Consider the following 24,113-nt stretch of genomic DNA (forward strand, 5'->3'; position numbering starts at 1 on the left):
TCGTTTGAATTTCGGCGATTCTGGTCCCGATCCTGGTTCTGCATTTCAATTATGGTTGGGATAAAAAAAAAAAATTACGTTTTAACCCGAGAGAACCCATGGGGTCACATATGACCCACTGTATAAACACAATGCACCACAGTTACCCCTTTTACCACTGAAGCACAATGTCCCACATGTGCCTGCATTAAAGTGCCACTGTCATGAAATGCATGATTTTTAGTATGTTGTTAATGAAAAAACGGCAGCCGACATGGACCCATGCGTTTTTTCACCACATAACATGTTTTTCACGTATACAGCTTTTTGTAACTCCCGCCATAAATATCCTTCTTGAGGGATTTGTTTTTGAGAAGAAGCAGGAAGTGATGTAGAGGACAGACCCGCCCTCAAGTGGACTTGTTTGTTTCCATTAGTTTTACCTCTGGGAAGGTAGCTTGTTGTTCCCTAATGTTAGCCAAAATGCCGGCTCGTTGCATTGCTGGACATTGCTTGAACACTCGGGAGGATGGATTTACCCTTCATAAGTTTGCAAGAGACCGGGTTCGTCGTGAAAAATTGATTGCACGGGTGCAGAGGACGAGAGCTTTGTGGGTTCCAAATGACAGGTAGGTGTGTATACAGCTACTAAAAAAAAAATAATAGTTTGGGGCGGACCACGTAATCCGTCTCTCATAACGTAACAAAAGATCTGTGTACGCAATCTGTCGATGTGTGCGTCAGACGGCGTTGGGCTGCTGCGTCACTTCGCCAGCGAAGCGCACGGGCTCCCAGACGGCGGCGGCTCCAAAGAACGCTGCCACATTGCAGCACTCAGTCGCGTGAGACGACAACGCAGTAAAGCACCCCGGCTCGACGGTGTTGTTCATCACGTACTGTGCCGTCTATGAACAACTCCCAAAAGCAGCACAGCTTGGCTCTGCCTCACTCAGCCGCATTCGGCAACAACGCAGTAAAGCTCCCCGGCTCGATGGTGTTGTTCATCGCGTACCACGGCGGCTGTGAACAACCACCTAAAGCAGCACGGCTCGGCTCTACTTCACTCAGCCGCGTGCGATAACAACGGAGTAAAGCGCCCCGGCTCCACGGTGTTGTTCATCGCTTACTGTGGTGGCTGTGAACAACCCTCTAAAGCAGCACGGCTCGGCGCCAAAAATGAGCTACACTGGCCGGCTGTGATGAGCTGCGATGGCTCATCTCCACCGCGGAAGTGGATTGGACGGGAGGCGTTTTGGCCGTGATCGCATATCATCTGAATATGGCTCGAAACAATGGTGTAATATTGCCCCAGTAACACTCGGTTGTGTGGTGTTCTCCTTTTCGAAAAGAGCTTCCATGTCAGAAGGGGCGTGTTCGTTTCCCATAGTTAGGATGCACCGCTTGTTTTCATTGGCGAATGTCCAGGTGAAGTCACGTACAGAGGATGCAGCCAAATATGGCGACCAGTTGGATATCTTAGAATGACACTTCTGCAACTTTGCGCATGGATGACGCGCTCTCTGCTCACATTTATTTTTTTCGTATTGACATTGAATTGAATAATGTTATATGTATTTTTCATTATCTATTTTAGAATGTTTATAGGGATGACACTTGGCCTTTAAATGCATTGTTTTTGGTAGTTCTGAATACATAGACTGACAAGTTGAAATTTGATTCTCCCATTTACAGGGCAAGATCCGTGCTTCATCAGAGAAAAAGAGGAGCTCCTACTATGCTGTGAATGCCGGGAACATGAGGCTCCCAAAACGCTGGGTCGCACATAGGTGAAGTACTTGTAATACAGCACAAAATCGGGACACACATTAACTTGCCATCACTCACATGGTAATGATAGCCAACTCAACCATACTGCCTTATATTAGAAGGTTTATTAACCCAGGTATGTCTGTCAATAAATAAGGATTATGCAGTTATTTTTTTGTCAAGGGAGATATTCACAAGTGCATCAACTATCCAGGGCAACTTTGTTGGCCATGAATTCGCCAAGAAATAAAAAAGATACTAAGAGCAAATTGGAGTCCATTGGGAAAAAAACAACAACAAATTTTGTACCAGTCAGTAGTAGGAAACACAATTTAGTGTGAATTTTGACTGGAAATTTTGATTGTTTTAGTGTCATTTGACTTGTAATTTCATGTTTATCATAATTTTCACAGCAATAATGTTTTAGTCCAGTTTTTGTTGATGAAATCCCATCAGCTCATAGTAACCAAAACCAGTAAATTTAGTTAACTAAAATTTGTAGAGGGTAGGACTGTATGTTGACTTTCACTTCAGTTTTTCTCAAAGCAATTAAGTTAACCTTTACCAGACGTTCTCCAAGTGTGATAGTGTTCCCCCGTTATTCGCAGGGGTTACATTCCTTACACCCTTGCGAATAACAAAAATCTGCAAATAATGGAAGCAGTATTAATATACCCATGTATGTACCCAGCACCGTGGATCAGCTGGTAAAGCATTGGCCTCACAGTTCTGAGGACCCAGGTGGATGTGGAGCAGTGTGGGGTTTGCATGTTCTCCCCGTGCTTGCGTGGGTTTTCTCCTGGTACTCCGGTTTCCTTCCACATCCCAAAAACATGCAACATTAATTGGACACTCTAAATTGCCCCTACGTGTGATTGTGATTGTGAGTGTGGCTGTTTGTCTCTATGTGCCCTGCGATTGGCTGGCAACCAGTTCAGGGTGTACCCTGCCTCCTGCCCGTTGACAGCTGGGATAAGCTCCAGCACTCCCCGCGACCCTTGTGAGGATAAACAACAAAGAAAATGGATGGATGGATGATATGTACCCTATTTTTGCCACCATAAGATTAACTTCAAGCATACCATTTGTGCACAATTGTGTGACTTGTCCAATGAAGTATGCTTGAACACATTGGTTACATCATTAGCATGTATGCTAGCACATGTTTTATTGTGTATGTAAGATACTATATGATGATGCTCACAAGGCAGGGAGGAATAATAGTTTTTTAGCTCTGTCAGTAGAAAAAGCTCAGATTGCCCTACACACTGCCTGTGTAGGCACTAATGATGTTGTAGACACTGAGGGTGTCACATCGAAACTAAAATTATCACACCACAACATACACAATAGCATAACTAGCAAACAGAACAAATAAAAGAATGACTCACGAAATAATTGGCACAAAACATGCACTTTAAACACTGTTTACATCCAGCATGCTTTGTGGCAATCAGGACCTCCACAGTGTCACAAAACATGCTGGATGCATGTAAATAGCATCGAAAGTACCCATTTTGTGTCAATTATTTCACGAGTAGTTTTTAAAAGTTTTCATTATTTGCTAGTTATGCACTGAATTGTGACCAGTCAGAAAGTTGTGCATCTTATTTAATTTCGCCAAGCCAAAACTGAATAAGAAATATATGTAAAACAGCATTTGTCCCTGTTAAAACTTCCATTCATCCATATTCTCTTCTGCTTATACTAGTTATCTAAAAATGAATGTATTTTGAACTGAAATTATATTTTCAGCCGGAATTACGACAATTAAAAATGATAGTGCTTAAACTATCACCTGAAAAAGAATTCCGTATGGGTTGGATTGTTTTCAAACTAATCACAAGTCAAAACCCCACAGAGGAGGGGACAAATGTGTACAATTTAGACAAAATCACTTCATACAACAATCGAGATTAGCAAATGTTCAATAAAAAATTCCAAAATATAAAGATGAAACTGTGGAAAGTCAATCTTATTTGTCCAAAAGTGTTACTATAGGTCTGGTAAATCTGTTTAAATATTTTATTTTTACATTGTCCTTTTTCGATTATCATGACAATTGTTTTGTTGTAAAAGAACACATTTTAAATGAAAATTTTGAATGCATGTCTACTGAGAACTAAAAAAGGTCAAGCGTAGTTGTACATTTTATGAGACAACATTTAGGACAGTAACCCCAACATGACGTTAGCATATTATAGGTCCACTGTGATGCAATGCATGATTTTTAGTATGTTATCAATGAAAAAACACCAGCCGGTATGGACCCAGCCGTTTATTTTGACGTGTATGACTTTTTGTAACTCCCACCATGAAAATCTTCCTGAGGGATTTGTTTTCGAGAAGAAGCAGGAAGTGAAATACAGGGCAGTAGCGCACTCAAGCGGTCTCGTCTGTTTATATGACTTTTACCTGCTGGAAGGTAGCTCATTGTTCCTTCATATTAGCCAAAATGCCAGCTTGTTGTATTGCTGGATATTGCTCAAACACTCAGGAGGAGATGGCAGAGACGGCCGTCGCCCATGTCGCGGCATCGGCTGCCCTCTCTGCCGCGGAAATAGATTGGATGGGGAGGCGGTTTGGCCGCGGCGTCGTCGTCGCTCATGGGCGGCGTTGTTTTTATCACTGCCGCCCGTAGGTGGATCGGGTGTGGAAGTATAGAGTACATTTCTTATAGACATTGAAGTGAATCATGTTATATGTATCTTTCATTACAGTATCTATTTTAGAATGTTTATAGGGATGACACTTGGGCTTTAAGCAAATAAGGATTTTAAACTTGATCATTCTCCAGTTATGACGCAACATACCCAGTTCACATTCGTTCTACTTTCAAATGTGCATCACCTTTAATACAAATACTGATGAACTAGTTTTGTCATTTTATAAACGTAATAATGACATACAGTGAAGAAAACAAGCATTTGAACACCCTGCTATATTGCAAGTTTTCCCACTTAGAAATCATAGAGGGGTCTGAAATTTTCATCGTAGCTGCATGTCCACTGTGAGAGAGATAATCTAAAAAGAAAAATCCAGAAATCATAATGTATGATTTTTTTTAAACGATTTATTTGTGTGATACAGTGCAAATAAGTATTTCAACACCTGTCTATGAGCTAGAATTCTGACCCTCAAAGACTTGTTAGTCCGTCTTTAAAAGTCCACCTCCACTCTATGTATTATCCTGAATCAGATCCTGTGTGAGGTCGTTAGCTGCATAAAGACACCTGTGCACCCCATACAATCAGTAAGACTCAAACTTGTAACATGGCCAAGACCAAAGAGCTGTCCAAAGACACCAGAGACAAAATAGTAAAACTCCACACGGCTGGAAAGCGATACAGAGAAATTTCCAAGCAGCTTGATCAAAAAAGGTCCACTGTAGGAGCAATCATTAAAAAATGGAAGAAGCTAAACATAACAGTCAATCTTAATTGGAGTGGAGCCCCATGTAAGATATCACGTCGTGGGGTTTCAATAATATTTAGAAAGGTGACGAATCAGCCCAGGACTACACGGCGGGACTTGGTCAATGACCTGAAAAGAGCTGGGACCACAGTTTCCAAGGTGTCTGTTGGTAATACACTTGGACGTTATGGTTTAAAATCATGCATGGCACGGAAGGTTCCCCTGCTTAAGTCATGACATGTCAAGGCCCGTCTTAAGTTTCCCAATGACCATTTAGATGGTACAGAGGAGTCATGAGAGAAAGTGTGGTTGTCAGATGAGACCAAAGTGGAACTTTTTGGTCATAATTCCACTAACCGGGTTTGGAGAAGACAAACGATGAGTTCCATCCCAAGTACACCATCCCAACTATTCTTCATTTAGAACAGTTAAGAGTGTGTCAATACCTCACATTATGTTAAGCTTGTCCAGAGTGCTCTTACCCATTTGCAGTTTTGGTTTTTGACCAACGCAACGACAATTGTGCAAAGGGAGCAGTTTAAAGTGTCAAATCCTGCAATTGTCTACAAAATATATAACTAAAACTGACTGGACCAATAGAATATGAGGGTGTGTCCCAACAACGGCACAAGGCATCCATTCTTTGAAGCATGTGGGTGGAAGCATCAGGCTTTGGGGGTGTTTTTCCTGCAGATGCAACAGGACACATGCAATCAAGTAGAGAATGACCACGGCCATGTATTGCAAAATTTTGGGGAACAACCTCTTTCCCTCAGTCAGAGCAGTGAAAATGGGTCGTGGCTGGGTCTTTCAATATGACAATGACCCGAAGCACACAACCAGGAAAACCAAGGAGTGGCTCCGTAAGATGCATATCAAGGTTCTGGCGTGGCCTAGCCAGTCTCCAGACCTAAACCCTATAGAAAATCTTTGGAGGGAGCTGAAATTCCGTGTTTTTCAGCAACAGCCCAGAAACCTGTCTGATCTACAGAAGATCTGTGTGGAGGAGTGTGCCAAAATCCCTCCTGCAGTGTGTGCAAACGTGGTGAACAACAAAAAATGTTTGACCTCTGTAATTGCAAACAAAGGCTACTGTACCAAATATTGACTTTGGTTTTCTCAGGTGTTCAAATACTTATTTACAGCTGTATCACACATATAAATCGTTAAAAAAATCACATAATGTGATTACTGGATTTTTCTTTTTAGATTATCTTTCTCACAGTGGACATGTACCTACGATGAAAATTTCAGACCCCTCCATGATTTCTAAGTGGGAGAACTTGCAATGGTTGTTCAAATACTCATTTTCTTCACTGTAGTCATTGCTTTGCTCTGATGGCTAACTGCTAATGCTACAGCTGCTTTGTTGTGAGTGACATGGTTATACTAAAGCCGCTCACATTTTTATGCTTCCACATAATCACTTGGGGTGGAACTGTTTCAAATTAATAATAAGATTAGTTATGTTACCCGTTTTTGAGACACTGAGACACAACTGTTGGCAACTCATGGAGTGGCTTGAATCACTGTTAGTCAAGCTTTATGATGCTGTAAAAATATTTTTGTATATACTGTTCTTATATACAATATTCTAAAGAAAACTGCTAGATTTAAAGCAAAACATGAAAGATTTTTCAATATTGTGAGGTGGCCAGTTCTCCTGTATGCCCATAGAATAGATCTCGCACTAAGCATCACCACAATCTCCACATTTAGAACCACATCAGGAGCATTATGTGCTAAGATGACCTTGGTGTGACATCTTTTGGAATGATGTGTTGGGTAAAAAGTTAGGGGGACAGGAGAATAAGATTCTTTTCTGTGACCGAGTGTGGAAAGTACTTTATTACAGTGCAGGTTAACAACAGAATTTGTGTCAAATATTAATTCTAGTCGAAGTCGCGGGCAACTAAAAAATGGATAGCTGTAGTTTGGATAACCCAGATGAAAACTTTTTGACCCAGCCTTAGCCCTAAAAGAATTTGAATCAAGAATCGTTTTCAACTAAAATCAAAACATAGGAACAGAATCTGAACCAGAAACATTTAAATTTAAACAACACCCAGCCCTACTCTCCAGCCTTGCCACTCAGCGTGGATTCCGAATTATTGTATTTGTGAGGAAAACTCCAAGAACATTTAATATTTTGGCATTGGAAATTAAGTGAAATGTTTTGCAACAGTTATTGAAAAGTAATTGAAAAAATATTGCTAAAAAATGGGTAAACCTTGATGATTCAATTTGGCTGTATTAAGCTGTTTAAGGACTGTTTGAAGACTCCAGCACTTCTCTCCAAGTGTTACCAGTTCTGTCGGGGTAAGTCCAAACGTGATTGCTCAACTATCCAACCAACCATCCATTCTCTGAAATACAACCAGTTGTTATACTTATGGCCAGTGAATAGGTTGAGGTTGTTCAACTGCTGCCTGGTTGGAATGTTGTCGGGTAGCTACAGTCCAAAAACATATGGGTGTGCCTAGTTAATTTCACAATAACAACTGCTGTATGCATTGAGTGGTGGTAATTACAGTCAAGCATTATGTAATCATAAAAGGGAGAAGAACCAATCCCAGGAAAGTTCTTCAACCACTTCTGCTGACTTTTTCAACTTCAGATGTTATATTTCTCTGACAGTTTGTATGAAGGGAGGGGAAAAAACAATTTTTGAAACCTTTGTCAGTGTCTGTTACAGAAAAATTCTGGTTGCATATGACAGTTCGTTATTATGTGATCTTTAGCTTTGGGATTTATGGGACTTTTTTAAAATGTGTGTGTGTGTGTGTGTGTGTGTGCGCACGCGTGTGCGTGCGTGCGTGCGCGTGCTGTATGTGCGTATGTAAAATGTTTGAGTTGGAAAAGGAGGTAATGCTTAAAGTGTGTTCTTTCTTTGTGTGTGTGTGTGTGTGTGTGTGTGTGTATATGTGTTTTGTCTAGATGTGCGATTCTATTTGGAGGTGTTTTCTGTGTGCTATGTCTGGTGATAGTTTCTGGAATTGGGAAAGAACCACTTAAGCCTCTGGATTGGCATGTCAACCCTGAGTATAAAAAGGTGAGCGTACATTTTTTTTCCCCGACTTGTGTGACTATTTTCTTTTACTTTAAATATATTGGAACAAATAGGGCGAGTCCAAGCTTATTTTCTGTTTCTCAAGGTACTTTAAAACAAAAAGGGGTCAGATATTCTCAATATGACACACTCAAACGCAGATCCACTTTCTATAGCAAACATTTCGTTTTCAAATTAAAGGAGGCAGTACAGTATATGTATCACCACACCAAGTTGCCTGGTTGCATGATTTGTTTATACTTTTTTAACAAATAAAAAACTAAAAAGTGGGGCGTGCAATATTATTCGGCCCCTTTACTTTCAGTGCAGCAAACTCACGCCAGAAGTTTAGTGGGAATCTCTGATGCTGTCCTGGCTGATGATGATAAATAGAATCCACCTGTGTGTAATCAAGTCTCCATATAAATGCACCTGCTCTGTGATAGTCTCAGGATTCTGTTTAAAGTGCAGAGAGCATCATGAAGAACAAGGAAAACACCAGGCAGGTCCAAAATACTGTTGTGGAGAAGTTTAAAGCCGGATTTCAATACAAAAAGATTTCCCAAGCTTTAAAACATCTCAAGGACCACTGTGTAAGCAATCATATTGAAATGGAAGGAGTATCAGACCACTGCAAATCTAACAAGACCCGCCTGTCCCTCTAAACCTTCACATCGAACAAGGAGAGGACTGATCAGAAATGCAGCCAAGAGGCCCATGATCACTCTGGATGAACTGTATAGATCTCCAGCCAAGGTGGGAGAGTCTGTCCATAGGACAGCAATTAGTCGTACACTGCACAAATCTGGCCTTTATGGTAGAGTGGCATGAAGAAATCCATTTCCCAAAGATAGCCATAAAAAGTCTTGTTTAAAGTTTGCCACAAGCCACCTGGAAGTCACACCAAATATATGGAAGAAGGTACTCTTGTCAGATGAAACCAAAACCGAACGTTTTAGCCAGAATCCAAAACAATATGTTTGGCGTAAAAGCAACACATTTCATCACCCTGAATACACCATCCCCACTGTCAAACACAGTGGCCTCATGGTTTGGGCCTGCTTTTCTTCACCAGGGACAGGGAAGATGGTCAAAATTGATGGGAAGATGAATGGAGCCAAATACAGGATCATTTTGGAAGAAAACCTGTTGGAGTCTGCAAAAGACCTGAGACTTGGACGGAGATTTATTTTCCAACAGGACAATGATCCAAAAGAAAAAGCCAAATCTACAATGAAATGGTTCACAAATAAACACATCTAGTTGTTAGAATGCCCAAGTCAAAGTCCAGACCTGAATCCAATCAAGAATCTGTGAACAGAGCTGAAGACTTCTGTTTACAAACGCTCTCCATCCAACCTCACTGACAAGCAGGACAAGTCGAAAGAACGTTTTTATGTTTGAAGCCTGAAATGTGGCGAAAGGTTGAAAAGCTCAATTGAGCTGAATATTTTCACAAGGCCCTGGATGTTCCACCACCAACGTAGAATATTATCCTCCATAGACAAAGATCTTGCATGATCAAACGCAATTTAGCAAATACAAAAAAGAAGTGACATAACAACAGCGAAAGCCACGATGCAACACCGGCGAGTACATGAGATGAGGGAGTAATGGTAGTCTTGGACTATATATTACAGGAAAATCCTGAATTAAAAAAGAAAATACAGTACTGTGAAAAGTCATTGAGACAGCCACAAGTGTCTTTAATTTAGTTTTTAAAGAGTCCCTCACATTTGACGCGCGCGATCACGCTCGCATGCCATCGCACTCACAAATCTGCACAGTTGGGCACGAAAAATCACGTGTGTAAAATTAGTTCCGAGTAGAAAGAATAGATATTGAAAGACTTTGCTTATTTTGTGTAGTCTTGACATTAATTTGCGTGTTTATTTCATAAACGTTGGTAACAAAACAAGCTTGATCCTAAACAATCAGCATTCACCCGGAAACAGGAAATACAAGTTAACTGTACTGAGCATGATCGAAAGTGATGCCAAAAGCACATGTTCCGAGCTGCTTCACGTACTGCAAGCGCATTTATGTCGAAAGTCATCAACATAATGAGTCATGTCAAAGGAAATTCAGTTACACTAGGGGTGCTTAATGCTTTGATCACAAGGCAGTTTTGGTTGATCGTGTGATGGCGACGACTATCATACACATCGCTTGAGTCAGGTGTGGCCAATCCGTTGAGCGCACGCACATAAAGGCGTGTTCTTGCAAGCTGTCCTCCTATTTAGGGCAGTCGTAGCAATGTGCGCGTGCACTCCTTTCCCCTCCCCACTTTAAAAATGTCTGTCTCAGTCTGTGCAGTGTCAAATTATGATTATAGTATTAGGTAACAACTCCATCATCAGGTATAACAACTCAGTAAGTTATTTTAGGGTCTTGAGATTCCATCCCTAATCACACCCGCAACTTTATATCTGCGGGCATTACTGGTGGACCACACCCGTAACTTTATTTCTGCGGGCATGAATGACCACACCCGTACATTTTTCAAACGTGAGTAACTGTTTTAAAGATTTTTTTTTTTTTTAAATCTCTGGCAGCTGGCTAAAGGTAGTTGCCAGCCAATCACAGGGCACATATAAAAAAACAACCATTCACACTCACATTCGCACTTGCAGAAGTGATGGGCATGGCAGTTTTTTTGAGTGTACTGAATCATTCCAATCAGTTCTTTTAATTCGCTCACTGAATCATTCAGTTTTTTTTTTTCACAAAAAGTTCAGCTAAATTACCACATCTCTCTCTCTCTCTCTCTCCTCTCTCTCTCTCTCTCTCTCCTCTCTCTCTCTCTCTCTCTTATTAGATAATGGTAATTTTTAAATCAGAAGGCGTTGGAAGTATTCTTCTTTTTTTTAAAAGATTATCTATCCATCCATTTTCTGTACCATATATCCTCTCTAGGGCCACAGGCGTGCTGGAGCCTCTCGCAGCTATCTTCGGGTGAGAGGCGGGGTACACTCTGAACTCGTTGTCGCCAGGGCACATAGAAACGACCAACCATTTACACTTGTGTGCAATTCAGAGTTTTCAATCGACAGAGCATGCATGTTTTTGGTATGGGATGAAGCCGGAGTACCCGCAAAAACCCACATAAGCATGAGGAAAACATGCAAACTCTAGACAGGCGGCGCTGCAATTCTAACCTCGGTCCCAAGAACTGTTAGGAAAATGTACTAACCCATTTTTAAAAGGAGTATTGGTAATGAAAATGCTGACGTCGTGTTTTTTTTTTTTTTTTTTTAATAAAGTGAAAACAATTTCCAATTTTGAAAGTAATATGATTTGCGTTCATGAACCACAGAAAATGTGGCTAGCCAGATTTGGCCCCTGGGCCATGGGTTTGACACATATGATTTACACAATTAGTTTCATAAGCGATTAAAAGTATTGGGAACAGCTCTCATCAAAATGCAGGACATTTCAAGTCCATTGCACCTCCACCCACAATAATTCACATTTTCAGAATAGTGTCTCATCAGATTGTGCAAGTATTCATCATGTCTTGTCTTATCTTTGTAATTATTTTGTCCAGAGGTGGCCAATCCATGGCTCTCGAGTCACATGCAGCCCTTTGTCTCCTTTTGTGTGGCTCTCGTGAAGGCACGAAACTATATTGAAGTTCCTTTTATCTGCGCACGTACTCACTACAGTAGTTGTGAGTGCAGGTTGCTCGCGTTTATTACGGTATTTGCGTGAGCGCTTTGCTTGAGTTTATTACAGTTGTTACGGGTATTGTGACAACAAGCTCAGCGTGTGTGTGCATGTTCGTTGATGTCTGAGAGACACAGGACTGCGCAGGCGTGTGCAGCGAACAGGGGAGAAGAAAAAAAGCGCAACGGCAACTGAGGAAGGGTAGCTTTATTCTTCCCGCCACGCAGCTCAGCTGTGGAACGAGAGAAGGAAGTTAAACCTGAGGACAACTTTGGCACGGAGACGATGTCTCCCCTGCGTCTCCCAACCATGGTGACCTGACCGCAGCAGGAACAGTTAACATGGTGGTTTCGCAAAACTGGCATACACATTAAATGAAAATCGCTTGACATTTTCCAGTCAGATCGTGTGATCTTTGGATGAAATAATTTGTCTATTTTGCTCTCAAAATGCCAGGGAAAAGTTCAACAAAAATAAGTGGATGAACACAGGATCTTTGTTCCAGAGCGGGAGAGCTCATACGTTCTCCATTTTTCCTTGTGTGTCAGACGTCTCTTGCAAATTTCACAGCTTCAAATATTTACTTCAGCTCACTCCACACTAACATTGACTTGGAATTTCCAAAAGGGATTGAATTTAGCAGTGACAAGTTAGTCATTTTGGGAGAAAAAAAAAATCACAGAAAAGCAGATGAAGTTTGAAAAAAAAAAAAAAAATGGAAGCATCCAAAGACTAACGCTTGCATCATATCAAGTGGCTTGGCACATTTGCAAGGGGCAAAAAGCCATACACTGAAGGTTAATTGATTGAAAGATGCATTGGTCGCTGAAATCTTGTGTTCTGAAAACAATAAACCTTGTTCAAATGCTATCAAACCTTCAACTGTTCCACCACACTGAACGGAGAACATCAGACATTAGCATGGCTACTGATTCACATTTCCACTTAGACCTTCAATCATGTGAGTATTCTAGTGTTGCATTAGATGAGAACTGTGACATACTGTACAAGTCTTGGTTGAGCTGGTACTTTGTGTGAGAGAGCAGTTTTTTTTTAATTACTGGCCTGTGGTCTTAGTACTTTGTACGAGTTGATTTTCTTCACGTTGTTGTGTAACATTTACTATCAATCTGGCTGAGCAAAGGTCTGTGTGTGAGGAGGGAATGATATCCATGTGTAGGATATGCCTCTTTATGGGTTTTCATGTGTATGATGTGGCTCTTCATCTCTGACTGGCTGGCCACCGTTGATCTTGTCTGTGCAGTTGTTTAAACAATGTTGATGTTGCCTGTGTTGCAGCAAGTGCACCAACATGTTCACAAAACACTGACAGGTGAATGTGTGCGTGGAAGCACCAGGCAGGGTCTTCTGGCTCGATTCCCCGCCTCCAGTCACCTTACCCAGCCCTTTCTGTGGAAGAATACACCACTTATAGGCAGCCTCTTTGAGTATCCACCCCCTTTTGGGTTCAGAGGTCTCAAGGGAAGAGTACCGGATCTGCTTGAACAGGTGATCTGTATGTTTTATTGCAGCATATCGTGCATTGTAAAGTACAGTGCTGTGAAAAAGTATCCGCCTCCTTGATTTTTTTTTTTTGCACATCTATCACACACAGTTTTCAGATCATCAAACCAATTTTAATCACTCACGAGACAATCCAAGGAAATGCAGTATTGCAAAACAAAAGGAAGTTTTAAAAAGATATTTCAGTTTATTTTGGCACGAAACAGTCCAAACTTTGCAGAAAACATAATTGCCCTCTGAACCAAATAACGGGTTGTCCCACCCTTGGCAAAAATAACTGAAATCAAGCATTTGTGTTGATTGGTAATGTCTTTCACATCATTCTGGAGGAATTTTGTCCCACTCTTCTTTGCAGAATAGTTTAAACTCAGCCATATTTTTTTTTCTGGAATGAACTGCCTGCTTTGGGTCACACGACAGATTTAAATCTGTACTTTGACATGGCCACTCCTAAACCTTTATTTATGTATTTATTTATTTTGAGTCTTTCAGACGTAGGCTTGGTGGTGTGTTTCGGATGTTGTCACACACTTTTGGAGTAATTTTTGTTAATTGTTCATTCCTTGGAAGGTTTTCCACTGTTTCCAGTTTCCTCCATTTGTGGATAGTGGCTCTGATAGTTATTTGCTGGAGCCCCAAAGCCTTGGAAATGGCTTTGTAACCTTTTCCAGACTGATGGATTTCACTTTTTTTTTCTCAATTCTTGAATTTTTTTAGGATCGTGGCATGATGAATTGGTTCTTAAAAAAATGTAGGCTCCTTCACATTATTTGAGAGATTCTATTTAAGTGATTTCTTGATTCAATAAGTACAGCGGTATTCAGGTTTGGGTCTGGCTTGTGAAACTGAACTTACCTTTCCCAAATTTGTGGTTCGTCACAGTGACTTTGTGATTTTACTTTTTCACAGAGGGTCAGAAAGGTTTAGGTTTTTTTACTGCCTTAATAAATTGAATTGTCATTTGAAAACTGCGTTTTGTATTTCCTTTTGTTCTCTCTGAGTGGTATTAAAATTGGTTTGATGATTTGAAACCTGTGTGTGTGATGTTAAAAAAAACTGAAAATACTTTTTCGCGGTACTAATTGTAAAGCTTCCTATACAGTTGTCATTCAGTTTTGCCATTTCACATATATACCACTTGGATACCAACATTGCTTTGTGATTGCCTTCCAATTATTATAAGCATTTGCTGACAGTATTTGCTTCACTATGTTATCTGTGATTTTAAAGCTACCAGAGGCCAATGAAGAAACCCCGTTTAAAAAGGCTCCTAACACATGTCACCGCTGTGTGGTCATTGGAAATGGGGGAATTTTGAAAGGCCTGGAGCTGGGTCATTTAATTGATCGTTTTGACACCATTATAAGGTTGGTATACTTGAAAAAAACAATTGTTCTATAAGATTTGGATTTTATTTAAATACGGATTGTGTTGGATATAAGAAGTTGTGAAATTAAACTGGCTATTAAAATTTATGAAATACTGTAAATACTTTTAACTCAACACAGTTAGAGATAAATTAAACCCATTTTGTTGTCGTGACCACACTTTCACCTTGCATTCGTCACGCAGTACATTTACTTGAACATTTTATTCTCTATCTCACTCAACTACTTGTAGTGTCCAGGTTTGCATGCGTGTAAAGGGGATCAGATGACACTATTTACAGAATTTCAATATCCATCCAATGATCAATTTTCTTCCACTGATGTTGGGTCACGGGGCAGTAACTTTAGCATAGAAGCCCAGACTTCTCTCACCATCGCCAGTATTTCCAGCTTTCCTGAGGGGATCCTGACCCATTCCCAAGCAAGCCTAGGGATGTAATCTCTCCACCGTGTCCTGGGTTATCCCCGGGGTCTCATCCTAGTGGGACATGCCTGAAACACCTCACGAGGGAGGCGTCCAAGAGGCATCCAAAACAGATACAAAAGCCACCTCATCTGGCTCATCTCGATGCAGAGCAGTAGTGGCCCTACTTTTGAGCTCCTTCTAGTTGAACACTGTCTCTAAGGAAGACCCTGGACACCCTGCAGAGGAAACTCATTTCATCTGATTGTAACTGGGATCTTGTTCTTTGAGTCATGACCCATAGCTCCTTACCATAGGTTGAGGGTAGTAACATAGATCAACCGGTAAATAGAGAACTTTGCCTTTCGGCTTAACTCTTTCTTCACCATAACAGACCGATACTATTTCAGCATTACTGCAGAAGCTGCACCAATCTGCCTCTCTATGCCTCGGCTGAGTCTAGAAATTCTGTCCATAAAGGTGATGAACGGAATAGTGACCAAGGGCAGCCATGGTGGAGTTCAACCCTCACCAGAAACAAGTGCAATTTAGTGCCAGCAATGAGGACCAAAACGGTGACACTGGTTGTAGAGGGACCGAACAGCCCATCTCAGGGTGTTTGTTACCCCATACTCCTGAAGCCCCAACACAGACATACACACACACAGCACTCCCCGTAGGAATCAGTCGAACACCTTCTCCATGTCTACAAAACACATTGACTGGTTGGTTGAATTCCTATACACCCTCAAGGACCATGCCAAGGCTTAAGAGCTGGTCCACTGTTCTATGGCCAGGATGAAAACCACGCTTATCCTCTTGAATCTGAGATTCGATTCCCCAATGGATCCTCTTCTCCAGCACCCCTGAATAGACCTTACCAGGGGGGCTAAAGAGTATACCAGCCGGTAACCATCAGCTCTCTCAGGAGTCCCACAGGCCAAAAGGGGCAAATAAGACCCTTTCTTTAGCTGGACAGAATCCCTCACTGCTGGTATCCACCAATGGGTTGGGGTATTTCCACCACAACAGACAACTACCACCTTACATTCACAGGGCTGGTTGGCTGCTTCGTGGTGAGCACAGAAGTCCAATAACAGAACACCACTCAGGTTCTGAGGGGGTGGCATTCCTCCCAGTGACGCCATTCCAGGTCTCAGTGACATTGCCCACGTGAGCATTGAAGTCCCCAATCAAAGCGATGGAGACCCCAGCAGGAGTGCTCTTCAGCACCCTCCTCAAGGAGTCCAAAAAGGGTGGATACTCAGAGCTGTTTTTTGGTGCATAAGCACAAACAACAGTCAGGACCCGTCCCCCCCATCCGAAGTGGGAGGGAGGCTACCCTCTTGTCCACTGGTATGAACCCCAACTTCTATACCCACACCAGCTCGGGTCCTTCCATGCCATGAAGGTGACATTCAACGTCTCTAGTTTCTGTAGCCTGGGACAGATGCCAAGGTCCCCGCATTCCCCCACCACCTAGCTCACACTGCACCCTTCCTCTAAATTGACCACCACTTCAAATAGTAAACCCTTTATTATCTTTCAATTGAATCGATTATATTTACCTACCAAAAGCACAGTTGCCTCAAAAGCCCATTTTAAAAAGTCCTTGTTTATCAATGTCTAAATAGATGTTTTCTCAAATGATCGTCATAAATCTTAATACAAGGTCTTGTCCCCCCCTTATATACTGACTATCCCAGGTTAAACAGGGGGCCCCTGGGAGAGTTCAGTGTTGACGTTGGGACTCGAACCAGCATCAGGATGAGTTATCCAGAGGGTACACCCTCTCCATGGCTTGACACAGACCCAGAAACTATGTTTGTAGCTGTGGTCTATAAAGGCGTAGATGTGAGCTGGATCTCTGCAATGATAAACAAGATCGCTGTAGTGAGTACTGTTATTCTCACTACTTTTGTGTTTTTTAAATGTCCACGCTGTTCTGAAATGAGATGAGTCATCATAGCTGAATGTAACCAGTTGGACAGAAATGTGAGGAATGCTATTAACCATGGTAGTGTGATATTGTTTTTGTCTTGCCACACATAGAGACTACAAAGCTCTTCAGTATAGCATTAAAAATGAGTGACACAGAATTCCTAACGATAATTGAAAATAATCATGAAGATGCATTTAACTTGCTGACATCTGTTTTACTTGTGTGCTTCTATTAATGATCATTTTTAGAGCTGTGATTAAAAAAAAAAAAAGAAAAGAAAAGAAAAATGATGCAGGTTGCTTTGTGCTGCAGCCTCTGTGGGACTGGCTATTCTTCTGGCAGGATGTTCCAGAGGAAATCCCTCTTGAACGCAACAGGCTCCAGGTCTTAAATCCACTTGTCATCAGGGAGACTGCATTGGATTTACTCAAGTTCCCTCCACCTACAACACGGCTGTGGGGATGGGATCAGGTAATCGATACTTTCCAAACCAATAGTTCTTTTTTAAACCAAATATTGGGCTTTACACAATCAGGATTTTTGGGGGTGATCACCAATCAGTGAACTCTGGGGGGAAAAAAAAAAGCGATAACCGATCACTGATCCAGTCACAAGATTGTGCAATGTCTACTTAAAGGACTTCTTCATTTACTGTATGTACTTGTATACTGAGTATCTTCAAGAGTATCATGTAGTCATGAGAGAGTCATGTATTGTAATCTGTTAGGGCAAACCAACAACTTGACAGTAATAATGGGTGCTAATTTACTGTAATTAAATGACATTTGACCCTCAAACAGGTCACACCACACATCTCAATTTGATTTAAATCCGTACTTTGACATGGCTTCTCCAAAAGTTTTAATTTTCTTTTTTTTTTTTTGCCGTTCAGAGGTGGACTTGGTGTGTTTCAGATTGTTGTCTTGGTGCATGATCCAAGAGCGCTGTAATTTGAGGGCACGAACTGATGTGGAGACGTTTTCCTTCAGGGTTTTCTGATACACAGGAGAATTAATCGTTCCATCAATCACAGGAAGTTGTCCTGGTCCTGAGGCAGCAAAGCAGCACCAGACCACTACCATGCTTCACTATTGCCATTTTGTTCTTTTTATCAAATGCTGTGCCATTTCTACGCCAGATGTAACGGGCTGGACACCTTACAAAAAGTTATATTTGTAACTCGTCAGTAAACGGTTTCTCCAAAAGTCTTGAGAATCATCAAGATGTTTTTTTGCCAAATGTGACACAAGCCTTTGTATTCTTTACTGACAGGAGCGGATTTTGCCCTGGAAATCTCCTATGGATGCCAATTTTGGCCAGTGTCTTTCTTATGGTAAAGTCATTAACACTGACCTTAACTGAGGCCAGTCAGGACTTCAGGTCTTTGGATGTTGTTTGAGATTCTTTTGTGACATCCTGGATGAGTTTATTTTATTTATTTCATTACCCCTCCTCGAGTCGTCACCTTATCATAGTGGAGGGGTTTGTGTGTCCGGATGATGCTAGGAGCTAAGTTGTCTGGGGCTTCATGCCCCGGGTAGGGTCACCCATAGCAGAAAGGTCCAAGGTGAGGGAGCAGACATAGCATGACTCCAAAACCCCTATGACGAGTACAAAAAATTGATGCCAGAAGAATGGAGGTACAGTGTGCTCGTCCCCATTTTCAAGAACAAAGGCGATGTTCAGAACTGTGGAAACTACAGAGGAATAAAGATGATGAGCCACACAATGAAGTTATCGAAAAGAGTCGTGGAGGCGAGACGCAGGACAGAAGTAAGTATCTGTGAGCAACGGTATGGTTTCATGCCCAGAAAGAGTACTACAGATGCATTATTTGCCTTGAGGATGCTTGTGGAAAAGTACAGAGAAGGTCAGAAGGAGCTACATTGTGTTTTTGTAGAGCTTGAGAAATCCCATGACAGAGTACCAAGAGAGGAACTGTGGTACTGCATGAGCAAGTCTGGTGTGGCGGAGAAATATGTTAGAATAGTACAGGACATTTATGAGGGCAGCAGAACAGCGGTGAGATGTGCCGTAGGTGTGTCAGAAGAATTTAAGGTGGAGGTGGGACTAGCTGACCCCCTTCCTGTTTGCAGTAATAATGGACAGGCTGTCAGACGAGGTTAGACTGGAATCCTCTTGGACCATGATGTTCACAGATGATATTGTGATCTGCAGTGAAAGCAGGGAGCAGGCGGAGGAACAATTACAAAGATGGAGGCAAGCACTGGAAAGGAGAGGAATAAAGATTAGCCGAAGTAAAACAGAATATATGTGCGTGAATGAGAGGGGCGGAGGAGGAAGAGTGAAACTCCAGGAAGAAGAGATAGCAAGGGTGGATGACTTCAAATACTTGGGGTCAACAATAAAGAGCAATGGTGAGTCTGGTAAGGAAGTGAAGAAACGGGTACAAGCGGGATGGAACTGTTGGCAGAAAGTGTCTGGTGTTCTATGTGACAGAAGAGTTTCCGCTAGGATCAAGGTTAAAGTTTATAAAACAGTGGCGAGGCCGGCCATAATGTACAGATTAGAGACGGTGGCACTGAGCAAACAGGAAACAACAGGAAGCAGAACAGTAGGTAGCAGAAATGAAGATGCTGAGTTTCTCGCATGGTGTGAACCGGTTGGATAAGATTAGAAATGAGCTCATTAGAGGGACAGCCAAAATCTGATGTTTTGGAGACAAGGTGAGTGAGAGCAGACTTCGATGGTTTGGACATGTTCAGAGGCGAGAGAGTGAGTATATTGGTAGAAAAGTACTGAGGATGGAGCTGTCAGGAAAAAGAGCGAGAGGAAGACCAAAGAAAAAGTTGATGGATGTTGTGAGGGAGGACATGAGGAGAGTGGGCATTAGAGAGGAGGATGCACGAGATAGGCTTTGATGGAAAAAGATGACATGCTGTGGCATCCCCTAACGGGACAAGCCGAAAGAAGAAATACAGTGCAGGAAATATTAAAATTACAAATACTCTTAAAAAAATGAGAAAAAAGTTTTCAACCTGAATTTAAAAACACACTTGGGGCTGATGTCACCTCTGTTGGTAACTTATTCCTTTTGTTCATGTTTGCCTTAGACTCTGCGCTCCACTATTTGACCTGAGTCAGTCGATCTCAGAACTCCGCTTGGTTTGTATTCATTCCGTAAGCATTTCTTTCATGTATTCAGGACCTAAACCATTAAGTGATATATAGACCGGTAGCTGAAGTTTAAAATCTATTCTAAAGCTGACTGGAAGCCAGTGTAAGGACTTTAAAATTGGAGTGATGTGTTCTGACCTCTTTGTTCTCGTCAGAACCTGAGCTGCAGCATTCTGAATGAGCTGCGGCTATTTAATGCTCTTTTTGGGGAGTCCATTCAGAAGACCACATTACCTGACTAAAGCAGCCATTTCCAAGCCTTATGGAACCAATGCACATACTTTACAATTGAAACCTCTCACAGCACGCCAACAAACAAAAATGTCACAAAAAGTAGGTTAATTTATAATTGCCTTTATGTACTTATTGCCATCTAATACAAGACCATTTATTTGTTCTGGCTGTCACTATGTCACTCTTAGCATAAATAGATCAACAAATATACATTATTGTAATCGTATGTAATGTTTTATGAGCAGTAAAGTACATATATAAAGGTAATTTAAATGCACTCATTGCTCTAGCTTGTGATCGGATCTATGATCGGTTCTTTTTTTTTTTTTAACCTTATTGATTGGCCCCAAAAATCATGAAGCCAGAAGTTTACATACACTCTGCACTTCATTTTTTGTCTTGCTATTTAAGGTCAACTCAGATTAAACCACTCCTTAGCCATTGACTTCTTCCTCATGAACCATTTTGGCAGTTGAATGATTTCAAACAATGAAGCAGTGCTTGATGTGTGGCCTTAAATTCATCCCGAGGTGTGCCATCAATTTACTCACATGTTCTCAGTTAACCTAATGGCCGCTTCCAAAGCCATGACCTATCTGGGCTTCCCCATGTTCTTTGATACCATAGGTAGACTGTTGACCTCAAAGCAAATCATATAAAACTCTTGAGAAATTCCCTCATTATTGTGGCATTTAACAAAATTAAATCATTTTGGTGATCCTGACTGACCTGAAACAGGAGAGGTTTCGTCTGATTTGACTTCAGACACTGAGACAAAAAGTTAGATTTTATGCGTTTTTTTTTTTTTATGCACAGTGGATGTACATTTCTGGCTTCAAGTGTGTTTGTCTTTGCTCCATTGTGGGGACCAACACCTGACAGCACAGTCACTGCGTGGGGACCAAAAACTTGGTCTCCACAATGATAAGCAATTTATTCAGTGACAAAACGACTAAAGGGTGCCCTGTCAAATTATCAGGGATATCCCCACAATTCATGAAAACCAAAATTTTTGTGTAAATGTGTGTATTCAGTGTTGCCACCTTTGGCAGAAAGTGGTACAGCAGACACTTAGTTGACTCAATTTTCAAGCGAGTCCCCACAATGCACCAAAACTGACATTGCAATGTGTGCGCTCAGTCCTACCACCTTTGAGAGAAATGGTATTTCAGCAAGAAACACCTATAGCCCTCTCAAGCAACAGCTTTAACATATGCTGCCACTGACAACAAAATATACATTTTAAAATAGATATTATTGTCACAGGTAAATATAATATTAATCACTTTGATTATCATACGAGTCAGGAAAAAATGAGCTGGGAGCATTTTATTATAGCGCAAAATTGCAAAAGTATGACTCGACATCCCAGTCGCGGCCATATTGTCTGTGATGTCCTGCGATGTCTCTTGCAGGCATCACAATAGGGCAGTCGCCATTGACAACACACATCTGCCAAATGCAATGGCAGATGAACAAGAGCGATTTTCTGATTTTTCTGACGCCCCTTCTGAGACTAAAGTTCTTTGAGAGGAAGAGACCATCTCAGAAGCGAGTGAAGTTCTATATGGTCGCCATCTTGGATTTTACAACTGCAATAATCACTTGTTTTTTGCAGTAAATTTGTACCAGACCCAACTGAGAAAAGTGAAAATTAATGAGTGAAAATTAGTGAAAATTAAATCATTTTGGTGATCCTGACTGACCTGAATCAAAGTGGTTTAGTCTGATTTGACTGTACACACTGAGACAAAAAGTTACATTTTATGCATTTTATGCACAGTGGATGTAAACCTCTGACTTCAAGTGTGTGTGTGTGCGTGTGTGTGTATAAAGTACTGTACGGTACATGAAAGCAGTTTACTTGCCAGCTCATGGTCACAAAAGCATTTTGGTGCCCCCACAACCTTTGCGATTCCTGCAGTTGGTTCAATCTGAAGGAGCAGACCACCCCTACCATACCTGAAGATATCTAACATGTATTTAGATTCTAGAAATGATGCTTGACTTTGTTTTTGTCTTCTCCAGAACGTCCCCACGCTGGGTGTCTCTGCACTGGATTTAGCTAGTTTGCTGTGCGATGAGGTGAGCCTCGCAGGCTTTGGCTACAATTTGTCCCAGGAAAGGAGTCCGTTGCATTACTATGATGAGCTCTCTATGAGTGCCATGCTTTGGCAAAAGATGCACAATGTGAATGAGGAGACCCAAGTGCTTAAAAGTCTCATCATAGAGGGAACCATCACTGACCTGACAGGGGGCATTCACTGCTCCTTTTGCCTCTGATTGCCTCCAATTAGATACAGCACTGCCAAAAGATAATATTCCAAAACAAAAAACACTAAAATGTGGTATGTTGAAAAACATGAAATGTTTCAACAGAGCATGTGAGAATGTTTTTAGTGAATCAATGTTTTTCCCAAAGTGGTTTTCAAAATGAAGACAAGTGCTCCTCTTTGCCATTTCTGTTAGTTTACAGCAAATGTTAACCATTTGACCAATTTTGATGCAACCAACATGTTTTTCTTGATCTAAAATATTTTATTCCATTTATGTGCTGTAGGCTATACATGAACACATTCCTTTTACCAGATCTCCTTGTAGCTGTCTATATTTCATCAGTGCAGTTGTCATTAGACATGTTATTCTACTTCATTTTAAATTGTATTGCAGTATTTGTCTTTGTAGACTGGTATTTAATTTTAAGAAATATATTTGAATAGTAGCTGTTAATGACCAAACCAAACATTACTCTGCACATTTTTGTAGAAAAATGCTTTGACAAAGTGTTATTGGAAATGGATAGAGCTTCAACACATATGTTGATGTATAGCTACTGAAAAATGGAATTTCCCTTTGCCCAAGAGTCCATTTTTGATAACTGGGAACCTGAAATTTGAAAAAATTCTTTCGGCTGCATGTACAGTATATTTTTAGACAGAACTAGGACATCACTACAACTTGTGCGTCACTTGTTTAATATTATTTGTTCGTGTCTTTTTCTGGTCCGTCAGTCAACACATTTACTGTACCTTCCAAAAAGCTTTCAGAATATTGTAGATTGTGTGAGAAAGCTAATTAAGCAATGGAAGAATATTAATTCCTGAATGTCCTCTGTCTTTAATTTTGTTTTTAGGGTACTTTGCTCCATGACTATTTATAATCTTCAGGGAAATGGTTGCTGTTTGTGCTTATGAAATCAAAGCTACAGTAATGGTAGTCTTGTTCTGTTTACATATGAAAATGTCCTTGTTCTCATAAGTAGAAATGAATAGTATCGATGAATCTACTTCTATGCACTGAGTTACAATGTGTTGAAGATGCGTCTGAGTATGAACTTTTACCTAAATAAAGTTTTCTTAAGATTGGAATGAATGTCAAATGCAGTAAGAAATTTCTTCTCTTACTAGCAGAATTATATTTTGTTTTTCCACACACACTGTATTTGGATTCATCCCCCTTTGGGGGGAAAACAGTATTCAAAGCTCCGGAAGGAGAATGTTTGGCCATCAGTTTGACTTCAAGCTCGTCCGCACTGGTGTTCTGCAACAAAACAACAATCCAAAACACACCAGCAAGTCAACATTGGAATGTAACTGCTGAATCAGATGT

The 24,113-nt window shown here is 41.0% G+C and overlaps 1 protein-coding gene across 1 annotated transcript in view; it reads left to right on the forward strand.

The window, feature by feature from the left end:
• st3gal5 (ST3 beta-galactoside alpha-2,3-sialyltransferase 5) overlaps positions 1-23,881 on the forward strand; it is a 28,604-nt gene extending 4,723 nt beyond the window's left edge. The window contains exons 2-8 of the mRNA XM_061835237.1: positions 1,672-1,766; positions 8,098-8,212; positions 13,175-13,384; positions 14,630-14,766; positions 16,897-17,083; positions 17,445-17,603; positions 22,533-23,881. Coding sequence (XP_061691221.1) covers positions 1,735-1,766; positions 8,098-8,212; positions 13,175-13,384; positions 14,630-14,766; positions 16,897-17,083; positions 17,445-17,603; positions 22,533-22,787 — 1,095 coding nt within the window. The 5' untranslated portion in view covers positions 1,672-1,734 and the 3' untranslated portion in view covers positions 22,788-23,881. The remainder of the gene's footprint in view (positions 1-1,671; positions 1,767-8,097; positions 8,213-13,174; positions 13,385-14,629; positions 14,767-16,896; positions 17,084-17,444; positions 17,604-22,532) is intronic.
• The last annotated feature ends 232 nt before the right edge of the window (positions 23,882-24,113 follow it).

Source organism: Syngnathoides biaculeatus, chromosome 11, assembly GCF_019802595.1.
Source record: "Syngnathoides biaculeatus isolate LvHL_M chromosome 11, ASM1980259v1, whole genome shotgun sequence".
In the NCBI taxonomy this organism is placed as follows: Eukaryota; Metazoa; Chordata; class Actinopteri; order Syngnathiformes; family Syngnathidae; genus Syngnathoides; species Syngnathoides biaculeatus.